The 24897-nt window shown below is 43.2% G+C and overlaps 1 protein-coding gene across 1 annotated transcript in view; it reads right to left on the reverse strand.

The window, feature by feature from the left end:
• Positions 1 to 24897, reverse strand: part of BRCA2 (BRCA2 DNA repair associated) — a 408071-nt gene that overhangs the window by 170543 nt on the left and 212631 nt on the right. The window contains exon 15 of the mRNA XM_053708460.1: positions 12821 to 13008. Within this exon, the coding sequence (XP_053564435.1) occupies positions 12821 to 13008 (188 nt within the window). The remainder of the gene's footprint in view (positions 1 to 12820; positions 13009 to 24897) is intronic.

A 24897-nucleotide genomic window follows, 5' to 3' on the forward strand; every position in this document is an offset into this window, starting at 1 on the left:
CTGGTAAGCATAATTTATGTTTTCCTTCTTAATATGAGGAGAGTCCACAGCTTCATATTCCTTACTTGTGGGAAACATAAACCCAAGCTCCAGAGGACACTGAATGAACGGAAGGGCAAACAAAATGGGATGCGGGCCCTATTCTGAGGGCAACACAGCCTGCAAAACCTCTCTCTCTCAATAGCCGAAGCAAAAACATCAAACTTGTAAAATTTAGAAAAAGGCATGTGAGGACCAGGTAGCCGCCTTACAAATCTGATCCATAGAGGCCTCATTCTTGAAGGCCCAAGAGGAAGCCACTGCTCTAGTTGAGTGAGCCTTAACCCCTCTGAGGAGGCTTGGGTCCCGCTGTCTCATAAGCTAAGTGAAAAATGCTCCTCAACTAAAAGGATAAAGAAGTGGACAAGGCCTTCTGCTGCCCCTTACGCTTCCCAGAATAGACAACAAAGAAGTCTGCCTAAACTCCTTCGTAGCCTGAAGATAGAACTTCAAGGCCCGAACCACATCTAACTTATAAAGGAGGAGGATTAGGACTTAAGGAAGGAACCACAATCTCCTGATTGATGTTGCGGTCTGAAACGACCTTAGGAAGAAAACCTAACCCAGTACGAAGAACAGCCTTATCAGCATGGAATACTAGGTAAGAAGGCTCACATTATAAGGCATCTCAGAGATCCTGCATGCCGAAGCAATAGCCAGTAGAAAAAGAACCTTCCAAGACAGTAATTTAATGTCAACTACATGTATAGGCTCAAACGGAGCCTTCTGCAAAACTTTAAGAACAAGATTTAAACTCCAAAAAGGAGCACTAGATCTAAACACAGGCCTGATTTTAATCAAAGCCTGAACAAAAAAGACTGAACATCTGGAAGCTCAGCGAGCCTCTTGTACAGTAAAACAGAAAGGGCCGAAATCTTTCCCTTAAAGGGACACTGTACCCAAAAATTTTCTTTCATGATTCAGATTGAGCATGAAATTTTAAGCAACTTTCTAATTTACTCCTATTATCAAATTTTCTTCATTCTCTTGGTATCTTTATTTGAAATGCAAGAATGTAAGTTTAGATGCCGGCCCATTTTTGGTGAACAACCTGGGTTGTCCTTGCTGATTGGTGGATAAATTCATCCACCAATAAAAAAGTGCTGTCCAGAGTACTGAAACCAAAAAAAAAGCTTAGGTGCCTTTTTCAAATAATGATAGCAAGAGAATGAAGAAAAATTGATAATAGGAGTAAATTAGAAAGTTGCATAAAATTGCATGCTCTTTCTGAATTACAAAAGAAACATTTTGGGTACAGTGTCCCTTTAAGGGAACTAGCAGAAAGGCCCTTCTCCAGACCATCCTGAAGAAAGGAAAGAATCCTGGAAACCTTGACCTTATGCCAGGGGAATCCACGTTCTTTACACCAGAATAAGTAGGTCCTCTACACCTTATGATAGATGCGACTAGTAACCGGCTTATGAGCTTGAATGAGAGTATCACTAACTCGCTCAGAGAAACCTCTCTTGGCTAGGACCAAGCGTTCAATCTCCACGCATTCAGCCTCAAAGGGACCTTGCTCCAGCAGATCCCTGTGACAAGGTAACTTCTATGGAGGAGATGACGACATACCCACTAGATCTGCAAACCACGTCCTTCGCAGCCACAAAGGAGCAATCAGTATCACTGATGCCCGCTCCTGCTTGATGCGAGCCACTACAAGAGGAAGGAGAGGTAATGGCGGAAAAAGGTATATTGGACTGAACCTCCAAGGCATCATTAATGCATCTATTAGCTCCGCATAAGGATCCCTTGATCTCGACCCATACCTGGGTAGCTTGGTATTGAGACGGGACACCATGAGGTCTATCTCCGGAGTCCTCCACCTGTTGCATATTTCCGCAAACACCTCGGGATTGAGAGACCATTCCCCTCGGATGCAAGGATTGTCTGCTGAGAAAATCTGCTTCCCAGTTGTCCACACCTGGAATGTGGATCGCTGACAGCGAACAGCTGTGGGTCTCGGGTCTCCGCCCACTCCAGAATCCGAGATACCTCTCTCATTGCTAGGGAGCTCATTGTTCCTCCCTGGTGGTTGATATAAGCCACCAAGGTGATATTGTCTGATTGGAATCTGAGACTGGGACAAACCCAGACAGGGCCAAGCCTTTAGAGCATTGAAGATTGCTCAAAGTTCTAGGATGTTGATCGGAAGAGAGCTCTCATCCCGAGACCAAAGGCCCTGAACCTTCTTGGCTCCCCAAACAGACTCACATCTGTAGTCACAATCTCCAAGGATGGTCTTAAAAAGGATGTCCTTGGGACAAGTGATCTGGACAGATCCACCAAGAGAGCAATTCTCTTGACCGGTTGTCCAGAGAGATCTGTTGAGACAAATCCGAATGATTGCCGTTCCAATGTCTCAGCATGCACAGCTGTAACGGTCTGAGACGGAACCTGGCAAAGGGAATTATATCCATACAGGACACCATGAAACTAATCACCTCCATACACTGCGTCACAGAGGGCCTTGATGAGGTCCGGAGGGCATGACAAGCCGAAGCCAGCTTGCAGCGTCTCTGGTCTGAAAGAAATATCCTCATGACTAGTGAGTCTATTATAGTGCCCAGGAATTCTACCCTGATGCTTGGAATAAGTGAACACTTTTCTAAGTTTATCTTCCATCCATGGGAACGAAGAAGAGATAGAAGAGATTCAGAATGTTCTCGCTAGACGAAAGGATGGTGCTTCTACCAGAATATTGTCTAGGTAAGGTGCTACTGCAATGCCCTGGGTTCTGGCCATGGCTAAGAGAGCCCCCCAGAACCTTTGTGAAAATTCTTGGGGCAGTAGCTAGGCCAAACGGAAGAGCAACAAACTGTAAGTGCTGGTCCAGGAAAGCAAACCTTAGGAACTGAAAGTGTTCTCTGTAGACAGGGACATGAAGGTAAGCATCCTTCAGATCTATAGTGGTCATGAACTGTCCCTTCTGGACTAAGGGAAGGATACTTTATTGTCTCCATCTTGAAAGAGGGAACGTTCAGAAATTTGTTTAAGCACATTAAGTCCAGAATCATGCGAAAAGTTCCCTCCTTCTTTGGGACTGCAAAAAGGTTTGAGTAGTATCCCAAGCCTTGTTCCTGTCATGATCCAGCCTAGAATTGAACCTGGGACCTGTCTCTATTTCTGCTGCTGTTCTTCCCAGCCTGTTTTACCACTTTGCCACCAGTTGGCCTGATCACAGGCTAAGAATATTGGGTTTTTCTGTTTGCTGCAACTTTGTCTCTCTGGCTCCACCTGCTTTCCAGCTGAAACAAATCATATAATCAGCAGCCTGCTATATCTGGGAGTTTTGTTTTCAGTTCTGGGCCTTGACATTGAGTGTTATATTCTGAAAGACCCTCTGGTCCTGTTTCCTGAGTGAAATACAGATTTGTTTGGATTTCCTGGTGCCTGATGTCTGCTTCATTTACAGACTGCTCTTGTTGATTTTCCCTTGGCACTGTGTTCCATTTCTGGACTGATATTCTGGCAATTGATCTTGGCTAATCCGCTTATATTTCCTAAGGACTGACTCAGGTACTTTTGCTTGCTTGTTCCTGTTATTACACAGTTTCAGTCTACAGCATATGCAAGTATCCTGCCTGTTATTACAAAGCCCTGCATTCCTGCCTGTTATTACACAGTTCCAGTCTACAGCATATGCAAATATCCTGACTGATATACAAAGCTCTGCATTCCTGCCTGTTATTACACAGTTTCAGTCTACAGCATATGCAAGTATCTTGCCTGTTATACAAAGCCCTGCATTCCTGCCTGTTATTACACAGTTCCAGTCTACAGCATATGCAAGTATCCTGCCTGTTATACAAAGCCCTGCATTCCTGCCTGTTATTACACAGTTCCAGTCTACAGCATATGCAAGTATCCTGCCTGTTATTACAAAGCCCTGCATTCCAGCCTGTTATTACACAGTTCCAATCTACAGCATATGCAAGTATCCTGCCTGTTATTACAAAGATCTGTATTCCTGCCTAATACTACAGCCTATAGACCTTGCCTTATCTAATTGCATATCTCTGCATTGCTAATTATCCTATAAATAAAATCATCACCTTTATTTCCTAAAACCTTGTACCTGTTTAATTATGCCAAAAAGGAAAGACACACGCAGACAAAACACAACTTTAACCCCAGAACCTGACACCTCTGCACAACAGCTCCCACCTCCTAAACCTGCTCCCTTGCAGAGTATGACAGTTCCTCTGTGGGAACCGGGACAATGACTCCTAAGGAGGACAGACCCCAAACACATCCCAGAAAGGCATCCCTCTTTTCTGGCTTTGGTGACAGATTTGAAAGAAGGAATATGCCCTTGGGTGGAAGAGACTTGAACCCAATTCTGCAACCCTGAGCAATGAACTCCAGGACCCAAGGATCCTGCACATCCCTGAACCAAGCTTTTGAAAAGAGTAAAAGTCTGCCCCCTACCTGTTCCATAGACCGATCGGGGGCGACACCTTAATGCCGATTTAGTCTCAGCGGGCTTCTTGCTCTGCTTGGACTTATTCAAAGATTGAGCCGGCTTCCAAGTCTTAGGTTGCTCGGTCTTAGCGGAGGATTGCTGACGCTGGGATTTATCAGAAAGAAAGGAACAAAAATTATTAGATTATCCCTCAGATCTGTTCTTTTTATCTTGCGGTAGGAAGGCACCCTTGCCCCCTGTAACTGTGAAAATAATGTAGTCCAGGCCTGGAGCAAACAAAATCTTACCCCTGAAAGGAAGGGAAAGGAGTCTGGACTTGGAAGTCAGGTCCGCAGACCAAGACTTCAGCCACAGAGCTCAGCGGGCCTGAACATAAAACCCAGCGGTTTTAGCATTTAAACAAATAATTTGAATCACAAATAAAAGAATTAGCGACCCTTAAAGCCTTAATTCTATCAAGAATAATGTCGAGGGGGCCATTCACCTCAATCAATTCCGATAAGGAGTCACACCAGTAGGTAGTTGCTCCTGCAACCGCGGCAACTGCCGCCGCAGATTAAAATAAATATCCTGAATGTTGAAACATCTTTCTTAACAGAGTTTCCATCTTTTTATCCATGGGTCCCTTGAACGACAAACTATCCTCCAGTGGGATAGTAGTGCATTTAGTAAGCGTGGAGACAGCGCCATCCACCTTAGGGACAGAACTCCACAACTCCAATTGAGAGTCCGGAACCGGGAACAGTTTCTTAAAGGCAGACGAAGGGATGAAGAAGGAACCAATCCTCTCCCATTCGTTCTTAATGTTTTCCATCTTTATAGGAAAATACTAATGGCCGCAGACACTGCCGCTTGTAACTGTGCAGTGAAGTCTGGAGGTAAAAGGCCTCCTACAGATGGAGGATCTGGCGTGCTATGGGAAACTCCATCCGTATTAGGAGATGACTGCAGGGTACGCACCTCACGTGACGGGGACCCCTCAGAGGTGGAAGGCTCAGTGGTATCAAACATGTTAACCTTTTTTTGACATAATCACTTTTTCTAGGAATGTGGAACATAATTGAGATGGTGGGGATACCTCGGGCCTCCTCACAATATAAACAGGCATTAAACCTAGGTATAGAGTGAGTACCCTCTAAAACGTCAGAGTCCTCCATAGCTATGGGCACCTTTATACCACTAATTGCTGGGGGCACTCACCACCTCCTATGACCCAGGCACACAGAGAAAACCGCTTCTCTCCAATAACCAGTCAAGGTCAGAAAGTAGGAATTGAAACTACGACCACACCCGGTCACATGGAGCACCGCCTCCGCTAAGAAAAAGCAAGCCAAGCTAGTAAGGTGCGCAGCTCCAATTAACCTGTATGTTCCAATCTCAGCCTATGAGCCTCAGAAAACATCTCACACATAACGCAGTATAATCAAATAAAAATTTATGATATCAAACCCCATGATATCAATTTATGATATCAAGAAAATGCAAGCCAAGCTAGTAAGGTGCGCAGCTCCAATTAACCTGTATGTTCCAATCTCAGCCTATGAGCCTCAGAAAACATCTCACACATAACGCAGTATAATCAAATAAAAATGTATAATATCAAACCCCACTGTTCAACAATCCCCCCTCAGGAGATATTAACCCTTGATTCCATACAGATAAAAGGAGCCACACTGTGACCCTGTCTTCTAGTGTTTTACCATATGTGTAACAATGAAACGATCTTACCGGAATCTCTGCTGTGGAACAGAAACACAGCCTCTCAAGTGTGACAGTCTTGTAGCATCGCTCCTGACATGGACTTGAGTGATGAAAACAGGCAGTGAAACTCATCAACACTGATTGCTTAGGAGCTGTTAATACGAGTCTGGATGGTTTCGCAGAAAGACTCTCCCTGCATCTCCAGACCCTAACTTTCGTCAATGCTCTCACTAAGGGGCTGACAAGACTACTTAAAACTCCAGTCCCATTTCAAAGGGTAGATACCTAAGGAACTACTCTGTATCTTCTGACACTTCTCTGCCAACCTCCTGTGATGAAAGGCAAAGAATAACTGGTATATGAGTGAAGTAGGGGAGGTATTTAAGCCTTTGTCTGGGGTGTCTTTGCCTCCTCCTGGTGGGCAGGTTCTATATTTCCCACAAGGAATGAAGCCGTGGACTCTCCTCATATTAAGAAGGAAAAGAACCTTCCAGGACAACAATTTAATGTCAACTTCATGCATAGGCTTAAACGGAGCCCGTTTCAAAACCTTAAGAACAAGATTTAGACTCCAAGGAGGAGCATTAGATCTAAACACAGGTCTGATCCAAGTCAGAGCCTTAACAAAGGATTGTACATCTGAAAGCTACGCGACCATCTTGTGCAGTAAAACAGACAGGGTCGAAATCTGTCCCCTCAGGGAACTGGCAGAAAGGCCCTTCTCCAGTACATCTTGGAGAAACGATAGGATCCTGGCAACCTTAACTTTATGCCAGAAAAATCCACGCTCTTCACACCAGAATAAATAAGTTCTCCCCACCTTGTAGATGCAACGAGTAACCAGTTTATGAGCTTGAATGAGAATATCAATAACTATCTCAGAAAAACCTCTCTTGGCTAGGACTAAGCGTTTAATCTCCACGCAGTCAACCTCAGAGAATCTAGATTTTAATGAACAAAAGGACCTTGTTCCAGCAGATCCCTGTGACAAGGTAACTTCCACGGAGGAGATGATGACATCCCCACCATATCCGTGAACCACAACCTCAAAGGCACTGCTAATGCATCTATTTGCTCCGCCTGAGGAACCCTGGACCTCGACCCATATCTGGGTAGCTTGGTATTGAGACGGGACGCCATGAGATCTATCTCCAGCGTCCCCCTCCTGTTGCATATCTCCGCAAACACCTCAGGATGGAGAGACCAATCCCCCGGAAGAAAGGATTGTCTGCTGAGAAAATCCGCTTCCCAGTTGTCCACACGGAATGTGGATCACTGACAGCGAACAGCTGTGGGCCTCCGCCCACTCCAGAATCCGAGATACTACCCTTATTGCTAGGGAGCTTCTTATTCCACCCTGATGGTTAATGTAAGCCACCAAGGTTATATTGTCTGATTGGTATCTGATAAACTGGGACGAACCCAGAAGGGGCCAAGCCTTCAGAGCATTGAAGATTGCCCGAAGTTCCAGAATGTTGATCGGTAGGGAGCATTCCTCCTGAGTCCACAGGCCCTGCGTCTTCTTGGCACCCCAAACAGCTCCCCATCCTGATAGACTTGCGTCCGTAGTCACAATCGCCCAGGATGGTCTTAAGAAGGATGTCCCTCGGGACAGATGATCTGGACAGAGTCACCAAGAGAGCGATTCTCTCGACCGGTTGTACAGAGAAATCTGTTGAGACAGATCCGAATGATCGCCGTTCCACTGCCTCAGCATGCACAGTTGCAACGGTCTGAGACGGAACCTGACAAAGGGAATGATGACGTTTCTGGTCTGTTAGAAATATCCTCATGGATATGGAGTCTATTATAGTACCCAGGAATTCCACCCTGGTGCTTGGTATAAGAACTCTTTTCTAGGTTTATCTTCCATCCATGAGATCGAAGAAGAGAGAGGAGAAATTCTGAATGGTCTTCCGCCAGACGAAAAGATAATGCTTGTACCAGAATATAGTCCAAGTAGGGAGCTACTGCTATACCCCGAGTTCTGGCAACTGCTATTCGTAAAAATTCTTGGAGCAGTAGCTAGACCAAACGGAAGTGCAATGAACTGGAAGTGCTGGTCCAGGAACGCAAACCTTAGGAACTAGAAGTGGTCCTTGTGGATTGGAACGTGAAGGTAAGCATCCTTCAGATCCATAGTGGTCATGAACTGTCTTTCCTGAACTATGGGAAGGATGGACCTTATCGTGTCCATCTTGAACGAGGGGACATTTAGAAATTTGTTAAAGCACTTTAGGTCCAGAATTGGGCGGAAAATTCCCTCATTCTTTGGGACAACGAAAAGGTTTGAATAGTATCCCAAACCTCTTTCTGCTATAGGCACCCGGGACAATAACACCTAGGGAGGTCAGATCCCACACGCACCCCAGAAAAGGCTTCCCTCTTTTCTGGTCTGGCAGACAGGATTGAGAGGAAAAATCTGCCCTTGGGTGGATGAGACTTGAAACCTATCTTGTATCCCTGAGCTATGACCTCCAGGACCCATGTATCCTGCACGTCCCCGAACCAAGAGTCTGAAAACAGCGACACTCTGCCCCCTACATGATCCAGAGCCAAATCAGCGGCCGCCCCTTGATGCCGATTTAGTCTCGGCGGGCTTCTTGCTCTGCTTGGACTTATTCCAGGACTGAGCTGGCTTCCAAGTACTCTTGGTTTGATTGGGCTTAGAGGAGGACTGCTGACGTTGGGATTTATCAGAACGAAAGGAACGAAAATCAGAAACTTGTCCCTTAAGCTTGATATTTTTATCTTGCGGTAGGAAGACACCCTTGCCCCCTGTAACTGTGGAGATAATGGAGTCCAGGCCTGGACCAAATAAAATCTTTCCCTTAAAGTTGAGAGAAAGAAGTCTGGACGTAGAAGTCATATCCGCAGACAAGGACTTCAGCCAGAGCGCCCAACAGGCCTGAACCAAAAAGCCAGAAGTCTTTCCTGGATAACGTTGAGGGGACCGTCCACCTCGATTAAATCCGATAAGGAGTCACACCAGTAGGTAGCTGCTCCAGCAACCACGGTAACCGGCGCTGCCGCTTGAAACAAATATCCCGTATGTTGAAACATCTTTCTTAGAAGAGTTTACATAATTTTATCCATCGGCTATCTAAACAACGAGCTATCCTCAAGCGGTGCGTTTGGCAAGCGTGGAGATAGCGTCATCCACCTAGCGTCCGGGAATAATTTTTTAAAGGAAGAAGGGGAAAAGGAAAATTCTGTCCCATTCGTTCTTAATAATGTTCGCCATCTTTACAGGCATAGAAAAAGTTAAAAGTACTACCCTGTCCTCGTACACACTGTCTAATTTAGGAATCAAAGGTTCATCAGGCAGCTTGGCCTCTGGAACCTCTAATGTAGACAGGACTTCCTTTCGAAAAAAACGTAAGTGTACAATCTTAAATCTAAAGGTTGGTTCCTCCACAGCAGGAGGCTTAGAGGCAGCAGACTCCATCCCAAAAAGTTCATCCTCTGAAACCTCAGAGTGCAACTCATCCTACATCCTGCGGTAAAATCTGGTGGTAAAAGACCCCCTCCAGATGGAGGATTAAGCATGCTATGGTAAGCTGCGTGTAGAAGGAGATGAATGTAGGGTATGCACCTTACGGGACTGCGAGTCCTCAGAGGTGGATGGCTTAGTGGTACTAAAAGGGTTAAACTTCTTTGACCGAACAACGTTGTCAAAGCATGTGGAACATAACAGAGGGCAGGCATACCAAAGCCTCCTCACAATATAAACAGGTATTACTATTTGAAATAGAGGGAGTACCCTATAATATATGAGAATCCTCCATAGCATAAGCTAATAACAGCAGGACACAGAAAATAAACTATCTTTATTTCTCAAAAACGGCACCTTTATACTCCCAATGGCTGGAGCACTCACCACCTCCTAGACCCAGACAATACAGAGCAATAGCATCTTCTCTAACAGCCAGCTCGGTCAGGAAAGAGGAAAAAAAAGCGAGACCACTCCTGATCACATGGTGCGCAAGGCAGGACCGCCCCTGCTAAGAGAAAAAGCGTGCCAAGCTACAAACTGCGCAGCACTCAAAGTGAAAGTAAAAAACTGCTTCCAGTCACATAAACAGCCTATAAGACCAATACAATCTCACACATAAAGCAGCATAAAATCAAAAGCATCACATTTAATTAATCCCAACTGTTCAATAATCCTCCTCAGGAGATATTAACCCATGATTCTATTAAGATAAAAGGAGCCACAATGTGCCCTGTCTTCTAGCATTTTCAACACATGTAAAAAATTGAAATGATCTTACCAAAATCCATGCTGTGGAACAGAAACACAGCCTCTCAAGTGTGACAGTCTTGTAGCATCGCTCTTGACATGGACTTGAGTGAGAAAACAAGCAGGCAGTGAAACTCGTCAACGCTGATTGCTTAGTGGCTGTTAGCAGGCAGTCTAGATGGGTTTGCAGAAAGACTCTACCTGCATCTACAGACTCTAACTTCAAGACTACTTAAACTCCAGTCCTATTTCGAAGAGCAGATACACCTCCCAAGGAACTACTCTGAAATCCTCTGACACTTCTCTGCCATCCTCCTGTGACGAAAGCCAAAGAATGACTGGGGGATGGGGGAAGTGGGAGAGGTATTTAAGCCTTTGGCTGGGGTGTCTTTGCCTCCTCCTGGTGGCTAGGTTCAGTATTTCCCAACAGTAAAAAAATTATGGACTCTCCTTATATTAAGAAGGAAATATATATTTAAAATGTGATGAGGATGTTTTATGTTTTTGATGTTTTACTTTATTTGCTTTAAACAATAGAGGTTCTAGCGCTGGGTGAAGTCATGTTAAAACTTGCAGCCCCTGTGAGATATTTATGTTTTGCATTACCTGCTTTCTATGCGATACAGTTCACAGGTATTTTATGCACCTTGCAAGGTTTAATGCATCCAAGTCAATGACTACCTGATTAAATAATGTTTCAGTCAATTAGATACCTGCTAACTATGAGCAATGGCTCAATAAAAAGAGTTACAAATTAACGCAGTTAAAATTGTCAGTTTACTTGGAATTAACAGATTTATTTTCATTAATCAAAGGATTGTTTTTAGTCTAATCCAGGTTAAAAAAAAAGTGAATGCTATAATACTTTAATATTTTTTTTTTTTTAATAACTTTATTTATTAATAGTGAGGACAAAATGATTCACCATATACATAACAAGTTGAACAATAAGAAATGCTAAAGCACTTGTAAGATTTGCCAAGTCCATCATAGTTACTGATGATATAAAGGAAGATTTCCTCCTGCAGAGGCAGGGAATCAAACCGTCCACACAATTTCCATTTTTTCAAGTGAACAACGAAAAATAAAACAAAAACAAAAACAAAGAAAAGAGACAAAAACAGAAATATGAACAGACAATTCACAAAGAATAACATTAGCACTTACCCGGACCCTCCGACTCGCCCCCCACAGACCAAGCAGCAAGATCCAGTAATTGTACAAATGTCAAGATCTCGAGTATTCACAAATACTTTAATATTTTACATAGAACTGTATATGGTCTGTGGAATAAAATGCAACCGCACATCTTTTGTTTCTACGCCCCTAACATATCAAAGCAAAATACTCTGGTACTATAACCAATTTTGAATTTTACACTTTGCCTACAGGGGCTACAAGTGTTTATAGACTGTGTATGAACCAGCATGTGATAACATATTACAGAAAACGTTGACTGTAAAACATCTCATTTTCAACCATATAATTAATCTTCAGCTTGGAGCCAATATTTGTGTAATTTCCCCTTATCTACAGAAATGGATTATCCACAGTATTACCTAAGAAGTTTTAGTGCATAAGGATTCAAATTTGTATATGTGGCTTTGATACTGACTAATACACTACAGCAAGAAAATAAATGTAAGCTTCAGGATTCTTCTCCCAGAGAGTTATGTTTTACAGAGCCATATTGCTCTTGCTTTAGGCTTATCTTATCTTGCTATTTTTCAATTCTATGATAAAGGGATGTTAAACAGTAAATATATGCTACACATAATGATGTATTCAAAGCAGAGATTAGTCTTAGAATAATATGTAGCTGCAATTTTTTACTCTAGATTATATAAAGTAATGGGTGCTGCCATATTTGAACTAGTTTTTTTTCTTTGTCTTCTGTGAACAACAGTTAGGGAAAGATAAATAAGCCAGGCACAATAAAGTAGAGTTTGTGTAAACAAGGCTGTGTGGAATACCACATTACCTTGTTTGTATTAGTCTGTTTTATTGCCGGTTTTATATCTGTTTCTAACTGTTAGCAGCAGGACAGTAAGATAAGCTAAAAAGACATGGTAGTATCCAGTACTTTATAAAAACTGAGTGGAGTTTTTAAAAAATAAAATAAAAAAAAATCAGAGTTAAATTACAGGAAAAGAGGACAAAATAAATAATGAGAAAGTATATTTAACTACTTTTTATATTACAATCTCATAATGTTTAATATTCCTTTAAATTTAAACCAGTAAGGTTTCCCTTAAAAAGGGAAGAGACTTGAGTATGATCCTATACATTTCTTGTTCTGATAAGTAAAATAAGAGCAGTTTTGTTTTATTTAACTACAAACTGCTTCCGGGTTCTGCTAAATATTTCAAAGTGGACCTTATATGATTAACAAACACCTCATACTGTTTTACCTGTATATTTCTTCTTTGCCTGCTTTTCCTTTATCAGATGGTATGAGCCAGCCACCGTCTGCTAACTGTATTCCATTTCCAGAAAGGAGATGATCTTTTGTAAAATAATCCAAACAGTGAAACTGAAATGATGCAGCATTCTCACTATTAACTCCAATGTGAGTTTTCACAACTCCATACATGTGTAGCTGAAAGAGAGAGAATGTTATTGTATTTTGCACGTAAACAGATACCTTACAAATGTTACAAGAAATGACTGGTGTAGATTCAAAAAAATGTTCTCAATGACTAAACGCATACAACACCCCTAAAAATGTATATTGGGCTACTCAATTTCCAGGCTAACCCGAGCCAAGCTCTGCAACAACAAAAAAGGGGGGGGGGGGCATTTCCGTACAGTATTCCTAACAGGATGCAACTTCTAGAAGACAACTAGATAATTCACTGATTATTGGATTACCGTAACAGTATCTACATAGGATTCTTTGAATATAACAATACTCCACACAGTGAGGACATTTTTCTTTTAATTTGCTGTTTATATGACTTTGGAGTTATAGATCAGATGTGTAAGTTCTGAAGCGGCAACTCAGAAACACCATATCTCTGTGGGGCCCTTTTTTTTAAAAAAAAAATTTTTATTGCGGTTTTGAGCAGTTTACAACATATAAAAATATGTCCTTATGCAAAGCCAACATGGAAAAGAGAGACCTGCATATATCATGTAATATTGAAACAACACGAACATTAGCAACATTGCAGAAATATTGTAGTTAAAGGTGCCATATTCAAACCATAGTTATGTTATACATAGGAATGAGAATAAACATTATATAAAGAATAAAGTAGTTTCTATTGTATATAAGTAGCTGCTAGCAAAATCCACAGCATTACATCTCAGTATATATGCTGAGGTATTATGACCAGCTGCCAAAAAAACATAATTTATGCTTACCTGATAAATTTATTTCTCTTGTAGTGTATCCAGTCCACGGATCATCCATTACTTGTGGGATATTCTCCTTCCCAACAGGAAGTTGCAAGAGGATCACCCACAGCAGAGCTGCTATATAGCTCCTCCCCTCACTGTCATATCCAGTCATTCGACCGAAAAAAGACGAGAAAGGAGAAACCATAGGGTGCAGTGGTAACTGTAGTTTAATTAAAATTTAGACCTGCCTTAAAAGGACAGGGCGGGCCGTGGACTGGATACACTACAAGAGAAATAAATTTATCAGGTAAGCATAAATTATGTTTTCTCTTGTTAAGTGTATCCAGTCCACGGATCATCCATTACTTGTGGGATACCAATACCAAAGCTAAAGTACACGGATGATGGGAGGGACAAGGCAGGAACTTAAACGGAAAGAACCACTGCCTGTAGAACCTTTCTCCCAAAAACAGCCTCCGAAGAAGCAAAAGTGTCAAATTTGTAAAATTTTGAAAAGGTGTGAAGCGAAGACCAAGTCGCAGCCTTGCAAATCTGTTCAACAGAGGCCTCATTTTTAAAGGCCCAGGTGGAAGCCACAGCTCTAGTAGAATGAGCTGTAATCCTTTCAGGGGGCTGCTGTCCAGCAGTCTCATAGGCTAAGCGTATTATGCTCCGAAGCCAAAAGGAGAGAGAGGTTGCCGAAGCTTTTTGACCTCTCATCTGTCCAGAGTAAACGACAAACAGGGCAGATGTTTGACGAAAATCTTTAGTAGCCTGTAAGTAAAACTTCAAGGCACGGACTACGTCCAGATTATGCAAAAGACGTTCCTTCTTTGAAGAAGGATTAGGACACAATGATCGAACAACAATCTCTTGATTGATATTCCTGTTAGAAACCACCTTAGGTAAAAACCCAGGTTTGGTACGCAGAACTACCTTGTCTGAATGAAAAATCAGATAAGGAGAATCACAATGTAAGGCAGATAACTCAGAGACTCTTCGAGCCGAGGAAATAGCCATCAAAAACAGAACTTTCTAAGATAAAAGTTTAATATCAATGGAATGAAGGGGTTCAAACGGAACTCCATGAAGAACTTTAAGAACCAAGTTTAAGCTCCACGGGGGAGCAACAGTTTCAAACACAGGCTTAATCCTAACCAAAGCCTGACAAAATGCCTGGACGTCTGGAACTTTTGCCAGACGCTTGTGCAAAAGAATAGACAGAGCAGAGATCTGTCCTTTTAAAGAACTAGCTGATAAGCCTTTGTCCAAACCCTCTTGGAAAAAGGACAATATCCTAGGAATCCTAACCTTACTCCATGAGTAACTCTTGGATTCACACCAATAAAGATATTTACGCCATATCTTATTGTAGATTTTCCTGGTGACAGGCTTCCGAGCCTGTATTAAGGTATCATTGACTGACTCTGAGAAGCCACGCCTTGATATAATCAAGCGTTCAATCTCCATGCAGTCAGTCTCAGAGAAATTAGATTTGGATGATTGAAAGGACCTCGTATTAGAAGGTCCTGCCTCAGAGGCAGAGTCCATGGTGGAAGAGATGACATGTCCACTAGGTCTCCATTCCAGGTCCTGCGTGGCCACGCAGGCGCTATCAGAATCACCGATGCTCTCTCCTGTTTGATTTTGGCAATCAGTCGAGGGAGCAGAGGAAACGGTGGAAACACATAGGCCAGGTTGAAGAACCAAGGAGCTGCTAGAGCATCTATCAGCGTTGCTCCCGGGTCCCTGGACCTGGATCTGTAACAAGGAAGCTTGGCGTTCTGGCGAGATGCCATGAGATCCAGTTCTGGTTTGCCCCAACAATGGACCAGTTGAGCAAACACCTCCTGATGGAGTTCCCACTCCCCCGGATGAAAAGTCTGACGACTTAGAAAAACCGCCTCCCAGTTCTCTACGCCTGGGATGTGGATCGCTGACAGGTGGCAAGAGTGAGACTCTGCCCAGCGAATTATCTTTGAGACTTTTAACATCGCTAGGGAACTCCTGGTTCCCCCTTGATGGTTGATGTAAGCCACAGTCGTGATGTTGTCCGACTGAAATCTGATGAACCTCAGTGTTACTAACTGAGGCCAAGCTAGAAGAGCCTTGAATATTGCTCTTAACTCCAGAATATTTATTGGGAGGAGTTTCTCCTCCTGAGTCCACGATCCCTGAGCCTTCAGGGAGTTCAAGACTGCGCCCCAACCTAGAAGGCTGGCATCTGTTGTTACAATCGTCCAATCTGGCCTGCGAAAGGTCATACCCTTGGACAGATGGACCCGAGAAAGCCACCAGAGAAGAGAATCTTTGGTCTCTTGATCCAGATTTAGTAGAGGGGACAAATCTGAGTAATCCCCATTCCACTCACTTAGCATGCATAATTGCAGCGGTCTGAGATGCAGGCGCGCAAATGGCACTATGTCCTTTGCCGCTACCATTAAGCCGATTACTTCCATGCACTGAGCCACTGACGGGCGTAGAATGGAATGAAGGACACGGCAAGCATTTAGAAGTTTTGATAACCTGGACTCCGTCAGGTAAATTTTCATCTCTACAGAATCTACAAGAGTCCCTAGTGAGTGGTGATAGAGAACTCTTTTCCACGTTCACTTTCCACCCATGCAACCTCAGAAATGCCAGAACTATCTCTGCATTAGACTTGGCAATTTGAAAGCTTGACACCTGTATCAGGATGTCGTCTAGATACGGAGCCACCGCTATGCCTCGCAGTCTTAGAACCGCCAGAAGTGAGCCCAGAAACCTTTGTAAAAATTCTCGGGGCAGTGGCCAACCCGAAGGGAAGAGCTACAAATTGGTAATGCCTGTCTAGAAAGGCAAACCTTAGGAACCGATGATGATCTTTGTGAATCGGTATGTGAAGGTAGGCATCCTTTAAGTCCACTGTGGTCATGTACTGACCCTCTTGGATCATGGGTAGAATGGTCCGAATAGTTTCCATTTTGAAAGATGGAACTCTGAGGAATTTGTTTAAGATCTTTAGATCCAAGATTGGTCTGAAGGTTCCCTCTTTCTTGGGAACCACAAACAGATTTGAATAAAATCCCTGTCCTTGTTCCGTCCGCGGAACTGGATGGATCACTCCCATTACTAGGTCTTGCACACAGCTTAGGAATGCCTCTTTCTTTATCTGGTTTGCTGATAACCTTGAAAGATGAAATCTCCCTTGTGGAGGAGAAGCTTTGAAGTCCAGAAGATATCCCTGAGATATGATCTCCAACGTCCAGGGATCCTGAACATCTCTTGCCCACGCCTGGGCGAAGAAAGAAAGTCTACCCCCCACTAGATCCGTTTCCGGATAGGGGGCCGTTCCTTCATGCTGTCTTGGGGGCAGCAGCAGGCTTTCTGGCCTGCTTGCCCTTGTTCCAGGACTGGTTAGGTTTCCAGGCCTGTCTGGAATGAGCAACAGTTCCCTCTTGTTTTGAAGCGGAGAAAGTTGATGCTGCTCCTGCCTTGAAATTTCGAAAGGCATGAAAATTAGACTGTTTGGCCTTTGATTTGGCCCTGTCCTGAGGAAGGGTATGACCCTTACCTCCAGTAATGTCAGCAATAATTTCCTTCAAGCCAGGCCCAAATAAGGTCTGCCCCTTGAAAGGAATGTTGAGTAATTTAGACTTTGAAGTCACGTCAGCTGACCAGGATTTAAGCCATAGCGCCCTACGCGCCTGGATGGCGAATCCGGAATTCTTAGCCGTTAGTTTAGTCAAATGAACAATGGCATCAGAAACAAATGAGTTAGCTAGCTTAAGCGTTCTAAGCTTGTCAATAATTTCATTCAATGGAGCTGTCTGGATGGCCTCTTCCAGGGCCTCAAACCAGAATGCCGCCGCAGCAGTGACAGGCGCAATGAATGCAAGGGGCTGTAAAATAAAACCTTGTTGAATAAACATTTTCTTAAGGTAACCCTCCAATTTTTTATCCATTGGATCTGAAAAAGCACAACTGTCCTCAACCGGGATAGTGGTACGCTTTGCTAAAGTAGAAACTGCTCCCTCCACCTTAGGGACCGTCTGCCATAAGTCCCGTGTAGTGGTGTCTATTGGAAACATTTTTCTAAATATAGAAGGTGGGGAAAAGGGCACACCGGGTCTATCCCACTCCTTGCTAATAATTTCTTTAAGCCTTTTAGGTATAGGAAAAACGTCAGTACACACCGGCACCGCATAGTATCTATCCAGCCTACACAATTTCTCTGGAATTGAAACTGTGTTACAGTCATTCAGAGCAGCTAATACCTCCCCAAGCAATACACGGAGGTTCTCAAGCTTAAATTTAAAATTAGAAATCTCTGAATCAGGTTTCCCCGAGTCAGAGATGTCACCCACAGACTGAAGCTCTCCGTCCTCATGTTCTGCATACTGTGACGCAGTATCAGACATGGCTCTAACAGCATTTGCGCACTCTGTATCTCTCCTAACCCCAGAGCTATCGCGCTTGCCTCTTAATTCAGGCAATCTAGATAATACCTCTGACAGGGTATTATTCATGATTGCAGCCATGTCCTGCAAGGTAATCGCTTAGGGGCGTCCCTGATGTAATTGGCGCCATATTAGCGTGCGTCCCCTGAGCGGGAGGCGAAGGGTCTGACACGTGGAGAGAGTTAGTCGGCATAACTTCCCCCTCGACAGAACCCTCTGGTGATAATTCTTTTATAGATAAAGACTGATCTTTACTGTTTAAGGTGAAATCAATACATTTAGTACACATTCTCCTATGGGGCTCCACCATGGCTTTCAAACATAATGAACAAGTAGGTTCCTCTGTGTCAGACATGTTTAAACAGACTAGCAATGAGACTAGCAAGCTTGGAAAACACTTTAAAACAAGTTTACAAGCAATATAAAAAAACGTTACTGCGCCTTTAAGAAACACACATTTTCCCAAATTTTGAAATAACAGTGAAAAAATGCAGTTACACTAACGAAATGTTTACAGTGTATGTAATAAGTTAGCAGAGCATTGCACCCACTTACAAATGGATGATTAACCCCTTAATACCAAAAACGGAATAACAAATGACAAAAACGTTTTTTAAACAGTCACAACAACTGCCACAGCTCTACTGTGGCTTTTTACCTCCCTCAATACGACTTTTGAAGCCTTTTGAGCCCTTCAGAGAAGTCCTGGATCATGCAGGAAGAAGCTGGATGTCTGTGTCTGTAATTTTTGCTGTGCAAAAAAACGCCAAAATAGGCCCCTCCCACTCATATTACAACAGTGGGAAGCCTCAGGGAACTGTTTCTAGGCAAAATTCAAGCCAGCCATGTGGAAAAAACTAGGCCCCAATAAGTTTTATCACCAAACATATGTAAAAAACGATTAAACATGCCAGCAAACGTTTTAAAATACACTTTTTTAAGAGTATGTATCTCTATTAATAAGCCTGATACTAGTCGCTATCACTGCATTTAAGGCTTTACTTACATTACTTCGGTATCAGCAGCATTTTCTAGCAAATTCCATCCCTAGAAAAATATTTTAACTGCACATACCTTATTGCAGGAAAACCTGCACGCTATTCCCCCTCTGAAGTTACCTCACTCCTCAGAATATGTGAGAACAGCAAAGGATTTTAGTTACTTCTGCTAAGATCATAGAAAACGCAGGCAGATTCTTCTTCTAAATACTGCCTGAGATAAACAGTACACTCCGGTACCATTTAAAAATAACAAACTTTTGATTGAAGAAATAAACTAAGTATAAAACACCACAGCCCTCTTACGACCTCCATCTTAGTTGAGAGTTGCAAGAGAATGACTGGATATGACAGTGAGGGGAGGAGCTATATAGCAGCTCTGCTGTGGGTGATCCTCTTGCAACTTCCTGTTGGGAAAGAGAATATCCCACAAGTAATGGATGATCCGTGGACTGGATACACTTAACAAGAGAAAAGGAAATTTATGCTTACCTGATAAATTTATTTCTTTTTCGATACGACAAGTCCACGGATTTCATCCTTACTTATGGGATTACGCCTCCTGGTCAGCAGGAGGAGGCAAAGAGCACCACAGCAGAGCTGTATAAATAGCTCCTCCCTTCCCTCCCAACCCAGTCATTCGACCAAAGTAGGAAGAGAAAGGAAAAGCCAAGGTGCAGAGGTGTCTGAAGTTTTACAAAAATGTAAAAACCTGTCTCATAGAACAGGGCGGGTCGTGGACTCGTCGTATCGAAAAAGAAATAAATCAGGTAAGCATAAATTTCCTTTTCTTTTTCAAGATACGACGAGTCCACGGATTTCATCCTTACTTATGGGATACAATACCAAAGCTATAGTATACGGATGAAACGGGAAGGAGAAGACAGGGAACCTAAACGGAAGGCACCAATGCTTGAAGAACTTTCCTCCCAAAAACCGCCTCAGTTGAGGCAAAAGCATCAAATTTGTAAAATTTTTAAAAAGTGTGAAGAGACGACCAAGTTGCAGCCCTGCAAATCTGTTCAACAGAAGTATTATCTTTGAATGCCCATGAGGAAGCCACAGCCCTAGTGGAAAAAGCCGTAATTCGTTCAGGAGGCTGCGTTTCAGCAGTCCCATATGCAAAGCGGACGATACTCTTCAGCCAAAAAGAAAGAGAGGTAGCCGTAGCTTTCTGACCCCTACGTTACACAAACAATAAAGACGATTGGCGAAAATCCTTAGTCGCCTGTAAGTAGAACTTCAAAGCACGGACCACGTCCAAATTATGCAACAGACTCTCCTTCTTAAAAGAAGGATTAGGACACAAGGAAGGAACAACAATTTCCTGATTAATATACTTATTTGAAACAACCTTATGAAGAAAATCAAGTCTGGTTCGTAACACCACCTTATCCGATGGAAAATAAGATAAGGAGAAACACCCGAAAGCTAAGATACTCTTCGGGCAGAAGAAATAGCAACCAAAAATAAAACTGTCCAAGATAACTTAATATCTATGGAATGCATAGGTTCAAACAGAACCTCTTGAAGAACTCTAAGAATTAAATTTAAATTCCAAGGAGGAGCAATTGATCTAAATACAGGCCTGATTCTAGTCAGAGCCTGACAAAACACTGTACATCTGGGACATCTGCCAGACGCTTGTGTAACAATATGGATAAAGCAGAAATCTGTCCTTTCAAAGAGCTTGCGGACAACCCCTTCTCCAATCCCTCGTGGAGAAGAGACAAAATCCTGGGAATCCTAACTCTACTCCATGAGTAGCCCTTGGATTCACACCAAGAAAAATATTTACGCCATATCTTATGGTACAGTTTCCTAGTAACAGGCTTACGAGCCAGAATCAATGTATCGATGACCGAATCGGAAAAACCTTGCTTAGATAAAATGAAGCGTTCAATCTCCAAGCAGACAGCTGCAGAGAAACTAGATTCAGATGATGGAAGGGCCCCTGAATGAAAAGGTCTTTCCTCAGTGGGAGCATCCACGGTGGCTGAGATGACATGTCCACCAGATCAGTATACCAAATCCTGCGAGACCACGTAGAAGCAAGGAGGATCACTGAAGCTTTCCCGTATTTGATTTGCCCAGCAAAGAAACGCAAATGGGGGAATAGATTTTCTAGGCCAAAAAAAAACAAAGAACTGCCCAATCTCGGACAGGGTATCTTGTCAAATTGACTGGGAGAAATAACAAACTGCGCAGAGTTGTTTCACACACACAGAAGCCCCGTGGGCGTAACAGAAAACTTCCCCCGGTCGACAACTTTATTTTTGGTAAATTGAGCCACCGGGAGAAACAATAAACTGCGCAGATTCTCACTTTAAACCTTTTTGCCACACACACTGTGCAGAGTTCTTAGGATAAACATATATTTAGCTGAGTGCACTCTAACCAAGAAGCACGCAGTACAGTACACACACCAAGATCCGCCTCTAGTCATCTCCTGGTCGCCATTTTAATAAGATCACGGTTACCCTAAGTATAGGGCACTTTTCTCCTCTATGTATATTCACTTTTGCTGTCAGCTGCCTGTACAAATCGGCAGATTAGTCAGGATTCACCCAGAGATTCTGAAAGTGTGGCTGTTCACCACCATGGCCCAGACAAGCCCCCGTTGGGCTCTTTTTTAAATATGTCATCTATATCGACAGATACACACGAAAAATTGTCACTAAAGCGTTTATATGCACATTTCCTCAAATTAGAAAACCTCCTGCAGACATTAATGGACAAGACACTACCTGAAAGTTTTCTGAGAAGTCCTGCTGCAGAACTCCTCCTGCCTCAAATACAAAAACGGCTTCTTCCATCTAGTTGTGCCAAGTTTGCAACAATCCAACGATTTGTCTCAAAAGCCTAAACAGGAGAAATCTCACAAACTGATTGCGGCCACAATTTTGGATCGCCTGGGCAAGGTAACGCACCCGGAGATTGAGAAGAAGCTTGCAGGGGGAAACATACCACGGAAGCTGCAGACCTCAAATCGTGACAAGTACATGAAGACACAGCCGCAACTCAAATTTCTTTGATGGACCTCGTGGACTAGTCCTCAGATGGTGAAGTTAGACATTTTCTATGTGATTCTATTTGCCCAGCAATCCTATGCAAGACTTCTTCAACAAAGACACCCTTCCAATCTAATTTGTGGCCTAACCATTTAATGTTAGGGTTTTAGACAGAACGAGATACAGTATGCCTAAGATCTTGCATCATTAGCGTTTTGAGACTAATAGCCCCTAGGTTCCATCTTCCCCATCTACTGTTGATACCGAAAAACAAAATTTATGATTACCTGATAAATTTATTTATTTCTTGACACGGTGATTCCACAGGATCATCAATTACTGTTGGGAATTCCACTCCTGGCCAGCAGGAGGAGGCAAAGAGCACCACAGCAAGGCTGTTAAGTATCACTTCCCTTCACAAAAACCCCAGTAATTCGACCGAAGGAAAGGAGAAAAAGGAAATAACACAAGATGCAGAGCTGCTTGAGGTTTATATAGCAAAAATTGTCTGAAAAACAGGGAGGGCCATGGACTCACTGTGTCAAGAAATAAATACATTTATCAGGTAAGCAAAAATTTTGTTTTCTTTATAACGACCTAGTGCGTCCACGGGATCATCAATACCTAAGCTAGAGGACACAAATGATAAGGGAGGGACAAGACAGCTAACCTAAACAGAAGGCACCACTGCTTGCAGAACCTTTCTCCCAAAAGAAGCCTCAGCCGAGGCAAAAGTACCAAATGTATAGAATTTATAAAAAGTGTGCAAAGAAGACCAAGTCGCAGCCTTACAGATCTGTTCTACAGAGGCCTCATTCTTCAAGGCCCAAGAAGAAGACACCGCCCTAGTGGAGTGAGCTATAATTCTCTCAGGGGGCTGCTGTCCAGCAGTCTCATAAGCCAAAAGAATAATACTTCTCAACCAGAGAGAAAGAGAAGTGGCAGTAGCTTTCTGACCCATTCTTTTTCTAGAAAAACAAACAAACAATACGGAAAACTGACGAAAGTCCTTCATAGCCTGCAGATAAAATTTAAGAGCCAGCACAACATCTAAGTTGTGCAACAAACGTTCTTTATGAGGAGGACTAGGATAGAGAGAAAGAACAACAATTTCCTGATAAATATTTCTGTCCGAAACGACCTTTGGAAGAAAATCAAACTTGGTACGGAGAACTGCCTTATCTGCATGAAATATGAGGAGAATCACAGAGCAGAGGAAATAGCAATAAGAAACAAAACTTTCCAAGATAATAACTTAATATCTATAGAATGCATAGGCTCAAACGGGGCCCGTTGTAAAACTTTAAGAACCAAATTAAGGCTCCAAGGTGGAGCAACGGATTTAAACACAGGCCTGATTCTGACCAGAGCCTGACAAAAGAATTGGACATCCGGCACATCTGCCAGACGGTTGTGCAACAGAATAGATAAGGCAGATAACCCCTTCTCAAGGCATTCCTGGAGAAAAGACATCCTTGGAATCCTAACCTTACTCCATGAATATCCCTTAGAATCACACCAATAAAGATATAATTACGCCATATCTTATGGTAAATCTTTCTAGTGACAGGCTTAAGAGCCTGAATCATAGTCTCAATGACCGACTCAGAAAATCCACGCCACGGCGTCTATCAGACAAGCTTGAGGATCCCTCGACCTCGAGCCGTATCTTGGCGTTCTGATGAGACGCCATCAGATCCAATTCTGGTAACCCCAATTTGGTTGTTAACCTGGAAAACACTTCCGGGTGGAGCTCCCACTCCCTGGGATGGAAAGTCTGTCTGCTCAGAAAATCCGCTTCCCAATTGTCCACTCCTGAAATGTGGATGGCAGACAGACAGAAATTGAGGGCCTCCGCCCACTGAATGATCCGAGCCACCTCCTTCATGGCTAAGGAACTCTGAGTTCCTGCTTGGTGGTTGATGTAGGCTACTGAGGTAATGTTGTCCGCCTGGAACCTGATGTACCAGGCTAGGGCCAGTTGAGGCCAAGCCGTCAAGGCTCCAGAATGTTTATGGTGAGAGCAGATTCCTCCCGATACCAAAGTCTCTGCGCCTTCAATGAGTCCCATACTGCACCCCAACCAAGCAGGCTGGCATCCGTGGTCACAATTACCCAAAAGGGTAATGAAAACACGTCTCCTAGGACAGATGTTCTTGAGACAGCCACCACAGTAAGGAGTCCTTTGTTGATGGATCCAGAACTAGTCTCTGAGATAGATCTGTATAATCGCAGTTCCACTGAGCGAGCATGCATAGCTGCAGAGGTCTCAAATGGAACCGAGCAAACGGAACTATGTTCATGGAAGCCAACAACAACAACCCGATTACCTCTATGCATTGGGCTACTGATGGTCGTGTCGCCGAATGTAGGGACAGGCAAATGGACAGAATCTTGGCTCTTCTGACCTCCGTCAGAAAAATCTTCATAGCTAGAGAATCTATAATGGTTCCTAAGAAGGTCACCCTTGTAGCCGGAACCAGAGAACTTTTCCCCAGATTTATCTTCCAACCGTGGGAACGAAGAAACGCCAGTAAGATCTTTGTATGAGATTCTGCTAGTTGAAAGGATGGCGCCTGAACCAGAATGTTGTCCAGATAGGGCGCCACTGCAATTCCCCAAGACAGAATTACCGCCAAGAGAGCTCCCAGGAACTTTGAAAAAATTGTGGGAGCTGTGGCATGGCCAAATGGAAGCG

This window comes from Bombina bombina, chromosome 3, assembly GCF_027579735.1.
Source record: "Bombina bombina isolate aBomBom1 chromosome 3, aBomBom1.pri, whole genome shotgun sequence".
Lineage (NCBI taxonomy): Eukaryota > Metazoa > Chordata > Amphibia > Anura > Bombinatoridae > Bombina > Bombina bombina.